This window comes from Rhamphochromis sp. 'chilingali', assembly GCF_963969265.1.
Source record: "Rhamphochromis sp. 'chilingali' genome assembly, chromosome: 12".
NCBI lineage: Eukaryota > Metazoa > Chordata > Actinopteri > Cichliformes > Cichlidae > Rhamphochromis > Rhamphochromis sp. 'chilingali'.
Genome location: NC_137939.1, coordinates 20797393 through 20810004, shown reverse-complemented (window position 1 = coordinate 20810004; position 12612 = coordinate 20797393). Strand labels below are relative to the sequence as shown.

The window sequence follows — 12612 nt, the reverse complement described above, 5'->3', positions numbered from 1 at the left end:
TTCACAAATATGCCAAGCGCCAACACACACAGCAAAAAGTGTGTTCAATCCACACACACAAAACACCCAAAGAGACTGAACACTGAATTTAATATGCAGCCTCCAACAAGCAGTCAGCCAAATGAGGTGGTGATGTGCAAGAAGATGTAGTCCATTACTCCATGCTGGAGGGTCAGACAACACACACTCAGGACTTCTCCGACAGGAAAAAAGAAGTTAAATGGATCAAGAGAAAATGTCATTTTCCATCAAATGCCTCAAAGATCTATAAACAGAAAAGAACAGAAAAGGTGCTTAAAAATGCATCGTAACTGAAGATACAGCAGCAACAACCCAGAAGAAAGTGATAATAACACATAAAATTCTCTCATACTAACAAAATCAAAGCCTGACTCCTGCTAGGACGGATGATCACATAAACGCTGAACCCCTGCTTGTGTATTCCACATTTTGTTATTACAATTTTACATTTTACTTATTCGTGTTGCACACAGTGTTTTGAGTCTCTTAAAATTAGTTTTATGCTGTAAATATAGAACATGTATTACTCACACAAACGTACAATGCAGATCCACGCTAAGTGTCGGCAGTTACACAGCTGATTCCAGGACGGGACAGCGTGACAAAACTTGAACAAGGACCGCTATACTAGCCCTGACTATATGCTATACTAGCCCGGCTGTTTGATATCGGCTATAAGTGTCCTGCACCTCGGCCACACGCTAACGACAGAAACGTGGGGAGTAGTATATCAGAGCACAGTACCTTTGCTGTTGTCTTCTGGCAGACGGCTAGAAGTGAATGAATGTGTGATGCGGACTACACTGAAGATGAATGGATGGTGCGCTGCCTAGCAACCAAACGACCAATGGGCTATTTGGTGCAAGAAAATTTGTAGGAGAAAATACACTCACGGCACACTTTACCTACAAGTACACCTTGTAGGTACTGCCTTAATTCACTCCTCAGAGATTTTGGTGCACACTGAATCTCTTCCAGAGTTTCACCACATGCCAAGTGTCCTTTGTTGGATTGAGATCCGGTCATTTGAGCACATCGAACAACTTAACCCGATTTTAGTTGATTGAGTTTTGTGGCATAGTGTGTTTGTCCTGCTGGAAACAGCCATCAAAGAATGGGTACACTTTGTCATCGTTAAAATCACATCTAAACCCTTTCCACCTTCATGACACCAGCATACAGCATGTATCCTGCTCCTTGTCGGTCTGTAGGACACACCCCGAAGTCTATATAACTCCACCTCTTTCGCCTGGTAGACCTCTTACCTCGTTACCACAAGGCTGAGAAGAAAGAGCCTGTAAGTTAAGGAGACTGCTGAACCTTTTAAGTGATTACCGTGCAATGTAAAGAGATAGTTTCTCACTTGAATGCATGGTTGTGTTACACTGGATCACCGTACTGTTAATTAAAAAAAAACTGAATGCATTTGTGGCATAAATGTTCCTCATTTACTGAATCACTTCAGTAGCAGTGATAGCACTTCTTAGTTGTCATTTTCTGTTTCATTCTTGTTTGAATCAATAGAAAGAATCCATCTATTTGTTAAATCTACCAAATTATAATCTTTGGAACTGCCTTCTGTGTTTAAATGGGCACACTACATTGAATGTTTTCCGTGCCAGCACAACCAACTTCAATGTTTTTTCATTCATAAAGGGGTGGACATGCTCAGCAGCTGCACTCAGGTAGGCTGTGTAATTCAAATGACACTCAGGGCCCAAAAAATGTGCAAAAAAATAAAAATAATAATCCCCCACACCACTAGCACCAGCTTGAACTTTTACAAGGGAGGATTGAGCCAAGTTTCATGTTTGTGTTTTTTTTTTATACCAAATTCTGATCCTAGCATCTAAATATTCTATTTCTTCTATTGTCCAATTTTGGTGAGCAGCTATAGCCTATTTTCTTCAAGGCTGGATACTTTAAGTGTTCAGAAATGCTTCTGTGCATACTTTGAGTGGAGTAAGTTGTTATCTGAGTTACTGTTACCTTTCGTTCGACGCAGTTTAGGATTTCTTCTCTGACGTCTGACATCAAAAAGCCTTCCTCTGTCAGAGACCTGCCGCTCACTGGATATTTTCCTCTATCGTTCTCTGCAAACCCTGGACATGGTTGTGTGGGAAATTCCTAGTAACAGTTTCTAAAATAATCAAACTTTTCTTTTCTGGCACCAACAATCATTCAACAGTCACTTAAATCGTTTTTCTTCCTTCTTCTGATGCTTGGTTTGAACTTCAGCGAGTCATCTCTTTTTAATAGCTATGCATTATTATTACAATATACAAATTGCACAAAAAGTTCAAAATCAGTAGTTCATTTTCCATGTCTACCTATTAAAAAAAGTAAATTCATGCAGTTGCAATAGAGTGGAATTTATGCGAGCATGATACATCAAAGGCGCAATGACGAGCTTAATAGAGAAAGAACTGTTACTTTCATATAGAGCCAACCACCACCGGGCAACCCAACCTTAATAAAACAGTAAAGAGTGCTGAACCTGCATCGGACACAGCAGGAGCATTTGTTGGATTATAGGAAAGTATCTGACAAAGTGAATGCAACAAGGAGCTTTTAAGTCCACACATGGTAAATGTGCTGTCAAAAGTGTTTTGTATGACAAAAGAGTGAAGAACAAGTCACATGACAGAGTGCTTTGTGTAGAGATAAATACAGGAGTGCTTTGAACTTCTGATTTGCCCCTTTGTGTCCGAAACAAAGCTCGAAACCCACTGGTAGAGAATACAAAGAGCTTAATAAAATAACACCATCAATAAAACTTGTAGTTCTTTATTTGTTTAAATTGTGCGGCGTAGCATTGTATTGAAAGACTTCCACAGTTAGCTACAGGAAGAAACCACAGTGTCTGTTGATCTTTTAACGCAAGGTATTTAAATGCTCTCTGGACATGAGCTACATACACGGCACCCTCCAGGGGATTTACGGGGAAAGTGCTCACTATTTTGAACAAAAGAACTGTGCCCTTCGGAGTGAGCTGTGCAGCCTCTCCTTAGATTAAAAGGAAACCCTGCTAGGTAAGACATCCTCAGGCTAAGTGTTTGCCAGGCTTTAAAAAACATAAAATCTTATCAGTCACTTATGAGATTCTGGCTCTCATCGGATGTGAGACATCTCCTCTAGGAAAGGGGTTTTCATGCAGCCTGTGCACAGCTGGTCCATCCACAGAGGAGCTTCATGCTGCAGAGGGGTGCGGCGGGGGTAGAAAGTGTACGAGAGGTCATAATTCAAAAGACAGCTCAGTGACGTCATGTAGAGGTCTGAGAAGCGACACAGGCGTCTGGAGAAGTAGGTGGGGTTGTGACACGTTCTGAAGATGCTGCCAAACTGAGGGTTGAACAGGTTCTTCGTCATCACCCTAGCATGTAAAAAAAGTGTGATAAAAGTTATGACATTGTACATGTATGAATATGTCAAAGTTGTGAAATAACAAGAAGTGGTAGAAGCAAGGAGAAGTTAAAACTCCTCAAAAAAGTAACTCTAGCTCAAGCGCTGTCATATCAAATGTTATTATCATATCTGTTCACATTTAAGGTAGGTAGAACTAATATACTTGGATGCTTTAACTGAGATATATAGTACAGCAAAAACTGAAATTTTCCATTTGAGCCAGTGTTTGTACTGTGCAGACTTGTTAAACAACATCACTGGGAACACTGGGAGGTGCTTTTAAAGATTAAGACCGTGATTAAGATGATAAGACTCACCTGAGTTCCTCTCTTTCCTTCTGCCATTCCAGAAAAACTTGTTTAGACACGGGATCTCTGTGTGTCTAGGACATTAAAGAACAATATGAATAAATTTAGCTCTTCAAAAACATAAATATGGAGAAGAAACAATAAATTTTGTCCCTTAGATAAGTTGAGTCTGAGTTCAACAGTAGGGACAAACAACAACTAAAGTTCAAAAGTTGTCTTAACTGCAGTTTTTTTGTCTCGTTTAAGCTCATACAAAGAATCCAATAACACGTTAACAGGATTGTAAGCACGTGGACTCTCACGCTGGAATCTGAACAGTTTGGTTTTTTTTCTTTTAACATTGTGTTCTGTCAACATGTTATCATGTGTTATCATTTCAGGTATGTGAGTGTTTGCCATGCGTGAGTGCAAGCAGAATATAATGTCCCAACAGCTCAAGGATTAACTCTCACCTGCAGGCGCTCCATCAAGCCAGTTAAAGCCTGCATCCAGGTGAGGTTCATTCCATACCGGTCTGTGCTCACCACTTTGGTTTCCTGCTCCAGTTCAGGTACGATGGCTGCTGTGCGCCAGCCATGTCTCAACATGAGGTCCTGCAACAAAAGACAAAAGCGTATTGAGAAAATATGCAGCAATTTATTCTTTTTTTTTCTTCCCCTTAGAAAAACATTTGATATTTAGCGGGATGCTCAACAACTGTGAGCCAACACCAACATAATTAAAGGACTTTATAACTGAAACAACAACAGCGTTTTAAAGTGCCCTGAGCATGGCAGCGCCACCCACCCACTGGTAAAACCTGCTGTTTGTGAGAGGCTGCCTATCAAAAAGACAACTGGCCAAAAGAAAGAAGCTAAAATTGCTCATTTTAAATGGAAAAGGGAACAAGAGCCCCAGATATTATAAATATTATAAATATTATAAATAAGCATTGTTGTAAACTATGAACAGGCAGAATAAATGTGTGGAGCTGGAAATGAGCACAATAACTCTCTTTTAATCACTTTGACTGTCTTCTGTTTGGAAGATCCAACAAATGTTGCCATGTTTTACTCTCTTATTTATTAGATACATGATTACAGACATATTCGCTGTTAATATGTTTATACAGTGTGCCTTTACTTTGCACAGTAACACAAAACAGTCCTCAATTTCTGACGAAAAATTGTGGCGCTCATACTGCCATCTAGTGTTTCAGATTTTCACTCCACAGTCTGCTCTGACCCCACCCAAATGCTCTCAGGACTTTCAGAGTCGTGCAATACGTGGAGACAGATGGCATCTGGCACCGTGCGCATCTCTGCACATACTCTGTACTTGTGTATCTTTCAAATGATGTGAACCATCAAAGCTAAAAAAAAAAATTAAAAAAATCTCACTTTGCTAAATCGCACACCAAGGACGTCAAATGAAGCCACACAGGAAAATTCCTGCTGATCCCTATACCACAAAAGGTTAGTCACCATGCAGAACACTGACTCGGCAATTCATCATGATGAGATCACTGTGCTCGGATACTCACAGCCAAGTCGCTATAAAGATGATCTCCAAAGTACAGAACTTTTGATCCTCGCCACCCTGTCAGTCTGAGGAAGTCAAATAGGTTTCCCTGAAACAATAAAATCAACCACATACACTCATTAGACACTCAGAACACAACAAGTAAAAACATGCAGACTTTTCAATGTGTAAAAACCACAGCAGTTAAATAAATCAAATGCCACAAAGGCCAATGAACATTTTTTTCATTACAGACCTGTTTGTAAATCTGTCCTTTGTCCAAACTCTTGATTTTTTCCCACCGAAGGTCACCGTTACCATCCAAGCGCCTGAAAGGTCTGTAAGAGCAACAGTTTTGGAGATTGTTAAACAGGAGCACTGAAATGACTGCGCCTCATCTCATGAGAAGGATGCCGGCGCACATTCGCCACAATGAAAGACTACAAGGAGTTACTCACTTGATACAGTCGGTGAAGAAGTGAGGTTTGTCTGCCTGCACGATGACCACATCAAAAAAGTCTCTCCAGTTTTTCCCCACCATGTGCATCATTCCTCTATCGCTGCACACAGACAAGAAGCATAAATGTAACAGAGCTCCGAGGTGTTTATCTTTGCATTAGGACAGAGTGCACTACTGCAGACGTGGACTCCATCAAGTCGCTCACACTTACACAAAGCTGAAGGGACTGTTGGTTATGAGGAAAAGTTTCTTTCCGTTGCTGGCCAATCGATGCAAAACAGCATCCGTCTCGTCCCCTCTGAGAATGAATTTATCTGTAAAGCGAAGAAAAACAAAAATTAATTGAACTGCTGGTGTTTTTGTAGCAGGGCGCAGACAAAACCGAAAGACGTGAAAGGAAGTCTTACCGAGATCTTCCATAATCCATTTGTACATGTATCCTTTGAGGTGAACCATGCCGACTGCTTCCTGTGGATTAAACGCCAATGAATGTTTTTCACAATATGTTCAGAACATTTCTTTGATCCCTACTATGAGATAAGTTTGAATTACAGTCACTTGGGAAGAAAGACCCCAATTATTTGGAAATGATTAATGACCTGTCAGTTTGCTTATTTTCAGAGGAGAAATTATGATGAAGTAGTGGGCGTGCTGTATAATTGAAAACCTTCCACCCCAGAACCAAGAGGAAAAGCTGTTATTGTTCTTCGCTCTACCAGAGAGAGTCCATTGCAAACGTTTCCGGAGCTCAGCAAATTCCTGAGCGTGCAGCCGATGAAGCACGCAACACAGATATAGTCAAAAATCCAATCTCCCTATGCTCCCTTGGTATGAGCTACAGAGTGAGGCCAGACTTTGAAACGGACATTAAAACATATCATAACTCACAGAGACGTCTTTGAAGAGGTGAACGGGATCATACTCGATGTCGTTTGTGATGAAGAAGTCATTTGCTACAGCCAAGAGAGTCATCTCAGGAATGGAGAAGATATCCATGAACTGCTTCACCTTTGGTCCCTGTGGGGGGGGGAAAAAAAAAAAAAAATGCAAGTTAATGTTTGATTCTCACAAGATGACATTTTAACTTTATTTTGTTTAAAACAAAGCTAACAAACATTTCATGTGCCTTTTACTGTGTTTTGAACAACTTAAAAACTAAATTAAGAGCAGTTTTCAATACGAGCACTACCCAATGATGCTAAATTTATCGTCCTGTGTTTGTGTCCATTTGCGCAAGAGTTTGGCAATGCAGCAGAGTCACACAGCTAGCAGCAAGAAACCCACCAGCAATGACAATGCAGAGAGAATACTGATTGTTGAGAGGCTGGCTTACACAGGAAAGGGAAGAACAGCAGAGTCTCTCAAAAAGAGGAAGACACACACACAAAAAAAAAGTATGCATAAGAAGAACACAATGTCTGTACAGGACAATTTGCACTGTTTAATGCTCTGTTTCACTTCATTGCAGAGTTCTTCCTCATTATGACGTCTGTCCTAAGCTATTGTACGATTAACATAACAAATGAGTACAGCCCATGTTACTGGTTGTCCCACATTTTTGACACTGTCCCTAAGCGACAAACATCTACTCATTTCAGTCAATCTATAAATCTCATAAACGCACATTTCATTCACAGGAGAACGCAGAAAACATAGCCAAAAATTGCCATTAAAAGAAAGCAAAAGATTTAGTTCATTTTGAATTTGATGACACCAAACGTCTCAAAAATGTCAAGACAGGGCTGTGTTTACTTCTGCGTAACATCTGGGAACTGACAAGACCAGTTGCTGGATTTTTGCTGTTTCATTCTTGTCTGATATAGATATAAATATAAATATCTGATATAAAGTCCTGGGTCTGTGGTGTTTTATTTTTCTTATGATGGTAAGTCAAATGTTTTCAGATGGTAAAAAGTCTGGACTGCAGGTAGGCCAGTTCAGCTCCCAGAGTCTTCTACTACAAAGCCATGCTGGTAAATTGATGCAGTATACATCTTGCTGAATAATGCAAGAATTCAAAATTTTGATTCATCTGACCCCAGAACAGTTTGGCCCGGAAAGGACAGCAATGATTCTGGATCATGTTCACATATGGCTTCTTTTCTTTGCATGACAAAGCTTTAACCTGCATTTGTGGATGGTACAGTGAACTTTGTTAACCGACAATGATTTCTGGAAGTGTTCACGAGTCCATGCACTGATTTCCAATTATAGAATCATGCCTGTTTTTAATGCAGTGCCGCCTGAGGCTGAACATCATGGGCATCCAATATTGATTTTTAGCCTCGTCCCTCACGTATCCATATTCTTTGAATCTTTGGTTGTCATGCACTGTAGATGAAATTGTTACCGACCTGTTGAAAGTTAACCTAATTAACTGCAAAACACTCCTCTAGCTGTTCCTCCTCTAGTTTTTCAGCTTTTTGAGATGTGGTGCTGCTATTAAATTCAAAAGGAGACAATTTTTATTTCTTAAAATGGTACATTTTATCAGTTTAAACACTGGATATCATTCTATATTGAAACAAATATGGGTTTAAAAGTCCTGTGTAGGACCAACTAACTTAGTAACAAGCTGGTACCTTAAGAGAGTCCAGCTGCACCAAATGAGATTAGAGACCTACTTTGGACAGGATTGTTACAGATGGAAAGAGGCACCGTTCCTGCTGCAGGAGACCACTTAAAAGGTTCAATCGGGCGAAAATGATTCGAGTCTGATTCAAAACATTCAGAGCCCAAATTGCTCCTAATGGGCAAACATGTCAGTTTAAAGCTTGGTGACTCCCAGACCCAGCAGAGCTTTCTAATTTCCCTGCCTTAACGAGTACAGAACTAAAAAAACAAAACAAAGTGCAGACACAGAGTTCTCATAATCAGCTCTTTTGGGACTGGAACATTGCCTTCCAACCGATTCATGACAACAAAGGAAGAAATGAGATTACAAAATTCACCATTTGGTTCTTATGTAATGCTAAAGCCGTACAAAACCCCAACATTTGGTAAATCTGTGTACAGCAACAGATTAAATCCCAAATTCCTTGTTTGAGGAGGTCCAAATAAAACTGTAATATTTTGCTGATCCGGCAGTACTTAGGCTTTCACGTCTGTGCCGAAACAAACCCATGTTCCACAGAGAGTAAATGTACAAAAACAAATCTGGAGGCAAAGTGCAAGAACTGTGGTAAATGTAAAACAGTTCTCCACTAAACTCTGATTTAAAGTTATTGGACTACTGAACTAATGTGATTAATAGGGAGTGTCTAGTTGGAGTGTTTTAACTTTAAAATCAATATATCTTCCTTAATCTCCTGAAACCCAAGCTGTTGTTTTGAGTGCTTTTTAAATTCTCCTAGCTATTTCGGATTAGTTTGACATGATAAGGATCAAAAATAAGCATCAACTTTGAACAGAAAGTCACCAAAAAAAAAAAAAAAAACATGTCCTGATTTGGCTTCATTTTACATTTTTTTAGGTTTCTTCTGCAAATTAAAATTAAAAAAAAAAAAAAGAAGAAGAAGAAATTTTTACCTTTCCATAGAAGCCACTGTCCTGCTGCAGGGGGACATGATAGGTCCCACCAAAGAGCTGAAGGACCTCCTCATCTGGCACTGGGCTCAGACCCCTGGGAACATCAAACACAAATGAATGTACTGGGGTCTAATAACACTATCCCGCAATTCACTTAAACCATCTTTCATTTCTTACCGGTACACTGTCCCCGGCTCAATGTAATGGAAGGCGTCTATCTTCATTAAAAGACCCTACAGAGGAGCAAAAATAACTGAGTTTCACTTCATGAGCTGCACAGAGAAAATGCACAATTGTGCTCCTGCAATGGTTAAAGTGTAGTTTAAAAGATTTTACCTTCTGGATGTCATAGTGAAGGCCCCGAACAGCAAAGTTAGAAAGGTAGTCGTACTTGCGAATGCCCTCGGGGTACTGTCAAACAGGACAACCAGCAGGTTAAATAAGCCTGTGTTTAAAAATCAGTTTCAAAGCAAACACGTTTGACACAACTGATGCAAAGCACACCTTGAAGTGTTCAATTAGGAATTCTCTGGCTTTGTTGTAGATCATTGCGTTGAGCGCATTGGAATACTGCGCCAGAGTGTAGTCATAATCGAAGCCAAAAATGTCCACTTCAGCCAAGTCGACCTCGTTGTTCGCGTAAATGGTGGAGGAGTTGAGGAGGTTGCACGCACCCGGCGGGATCAGGTCTGGTGCAGGAAAGACAAACGGGGAAAGACTCATTTAAATTTGAGAATCACAGATCAAATTAACCAAACAACAATGAATAAGCAAGATTTAAGAGCGCGATATGACGGCTCATTACAGCTGACTCATGTTTTAATTTAAAGGGAATGTGTAAACGACCCTTTCTGTAATGAAACTTGATGATTGTGCGCTTCTGCAGAGGAGAAAGAAGTAACTGCTGTTTTCGGTCCAGTTTAGCTGGCAAGCTCACGAGGTTGTGCAACGTGCATTTCTAAGACTAGCCCTTTACTTGACTGAGCTCAGGCCGTCCCAAAAGCACATTTTGTACAATTATACCTTCTGCCAACTTAACCTGGAAAACATAACGGGCAGCACAGCATTCACTGCGCCTTTGAAAATATTCCCATATTATCTGCACCCTATCTCGAGTACGGTCACACAGCTAACACATGCGCACAGATTAAACACACAGTTTACATTTTGTTGCAGAGACGGACTCCAGCGCTGGCTGCAGCAGGAGCACAGGACTGAGTCACACATGACCTAAAAGTGGGGCATGGCCCCTCTGTAGTGACAGAGTTCAATGAGGGCTGCTGCTGGGAGCAGACAAAATACCTTTCTTTCTATGCCGAGTCACATTTCAAAAGACTGCATCTGACAAATTGCATTTCCAATTGAGAATGCGTGACCAGCTTTAATTAAAACCCACCATGTGGAGAACAAAAAATGTGGTTTAAACAGAGTATGTTAGAAAAAACTTATATATACACACACATGTATATAAAAAGGCTCCTGGTCTTAAACACTTTTGAGTGTTTTCATTTTACACTACTTCATGTTTCTACTCCAGAACACTTCAGAGGGAGATGCTGTGTTTTGTTATTACACTACAATTATTTGGCAGCTATACTTACTTTGTAAATCAAGATAACATTTGCAGTTAAATCGTGACGCATATTTATAGAATAAACACTCGAGAAATATAGAAAAGTACTTTAAATAAACCAAACTGTGCCCACACGCAGCATTACATTGCTGTTTACATCGCTATAACAAGGCTGCATAAGAGTTCCTTTACTTTTAATACTTTATTTTGCTCATGTACTCTCCCTTCAAATGCACAGCTTCCAGGTTTGCTGCAGACTGACAGTTATTCTGATTATTATTATTATGTTCTGCACATGCAAAGCAGGGCTGGCCCACGTGAACTAAATAAACAAAAACCAAAAAGCAATAATATGGAGCTAACGTGCATGTCAGTGCATTTGATAACATCACAACAACTTGTACCGACCCTAAATCCCCAAGTTCGTTTTCTCTGTTTCTTTCTTTTTTTTCCCATAAAGTATTTTTCCATGCCTCATTTGCAGGGACCTGTTTAAACGCCCACTTGTGCCTCCTGCATGCCAAAACCGCTAATATAAATAGGACATAGATCATTTACAGAATGCATCCGATGACATACAATCAAGCTAAGAATTGTGGTTAACCGGCCCTAACCCTAAATAATGGTGAGTGCACATTTGGCTGGATAGCGGGATGCTTAGCGCAAACACACGTTTCAGAAGGACACACAAACGCACAGTGTACGTGCAGCGTTCACCAACAGCCGCTTGAGTTGTTTTCAAGAACAAATCTTGCTAAACAGAGGAACTGACGCGTGAGCACAAATGCATCTTAAACAGGTTGCTGTGCAAAACTTTCTCCTGCATGCGTGTTACACATGGCATTAATGTGCCATCTGTGGCTAAATTGGAAAGAGGATGAACGAAATCCCTAAAAGAACAAAATGTCTTCGGCGTCAACAGAGAACCATAGCGGCTGCCACGGTGACGTGCGGGATAACCGCGATATGGGGGGCCCAAGTTAGGACAAATAAAAGGAGGGGTGGTGGGCTGGGGGGGCCCTCTGCTTACCGTGAACCAGCCGTTTCATGTCATTGTAGCGAGTCCACAGGTACGAGATCTGATCCATTGGAGCTGCGGTGGACGTGAAAGAGCGTCTCCTCACACCACAGACACCAGGAGCACCCAGCGGCTCCTTGGCTCGCTTCTTGTCCCCAGCCGTGCATCTGTGAAGTGGATCGCTGGGTGACGGAGCGTTGCCAGTTGGTCTGTCCGAATCTGAGCCGCAACTTTCCTCTTTTGTCCCGTCGCGGCCCTGCTTTTTTCCTCCAGAGATCCTGCATGTGGTACAAAGTCTGTTCACTCTGGGGGATCTGGCCAGAGGAGGGGTCTTGTTTCCTCTTGCCCATAATGTACGTGTTAATGTGCCCACTGTTTTAAAAGACATTTTTAAGACGCGTTATAATTACCATTCCTAAAAACCTCTGCCAGCTTGCCACTGGAAGCTGAAGCTAGCAAACAGATAAACATATACCCTCGTTTTCACTGTGGCCACGCCCCGGGGCGAGAGGCCCTCCATTTAAAGGGGAGGTACTCCGATTCCTGCAGCCAATCAGAAGCGCGGAACTCTCTGTATCTGTGATCAAATTCACATGAGAAAACATGTCGTCAGCGTGACTTATGTGTGTTTTCTTTAAGTTGCAGTCACATCTTGTTCTTTCGTTTGTGCTTTGCATATATGAGGTAAATGGGTGTTCTGCCACATCCGCCCTGAGAGCTGGGTATTGTTTTTGGACAGTGTGCATTTTAAACTAAACGAGGTTTTGTTGTCTTGGCGGAAATTTTTACAAAAAAACAA

At 41.0% G+C, this 12612-nt stretch overlaps 1 protein-coding gene across 1 annotated transcript; it reads right to left on the bottom strand.

Moving 5' to 3' along the window:
• Window positions 1–2792: 2792 nt before the first annotated feature.
• On the bottom strand, window positions 2793–12298 carry nt5dc2 (5'-nucleotidase domain containing 2). Its single transcript, XM_080898170.1, has 14 exons — window positions 11826–12298; window positions 9727–9911; window positions 9559–9633; window positions 9400–9455; window positions 9223–9316; window positions 6583–6711; window positions 6102–6162; window positions 5906–6008; window positions 5693–5794; window positions 5491–5572; window positions 5257–5343; window positions 4187–4327; window positions 3744–3808; window positions 2793–3394 (listed from the first exon to the last, which is right to left on the bottom strand). The coding sequence occupies exons 1-14, from the start codon at window positions 12199–12201 to the stop codon at window positions 3133–3135; spliced, it is 1818 nt and encodes a 605-aa protein (XP_080754296.1). The 5' UTR covers window positions 12202–12298; the 3' UTR covers window positions 2793–3132.
• Between the last annotated feature and the right edge of the window lie 314 nt (window positions 12299–12612).

Coding starts and splice junctions, on each gene's coding strand:
- nt5dc2 (XM_080898170.1), bottom strand. CDS start 12,201: ATGTCTTTTAAAACAGTGGGCACATTAACACGTACATTATGGGCAAGA. Junction 5,344..5,490: donor AAGGACAGATTTACAAACAG/GTCTGTAATGAA, acceptor TTATTGTTTCAG/GGAAACCTATTTGACTTCCT. Junction 4,328..5,256: donor ATCTTTATAGCGACTTGGCT/GTGAGTATCCGA, acceptor CTTTTGTTGCAG/GACCTCATGTTGAGACATGG.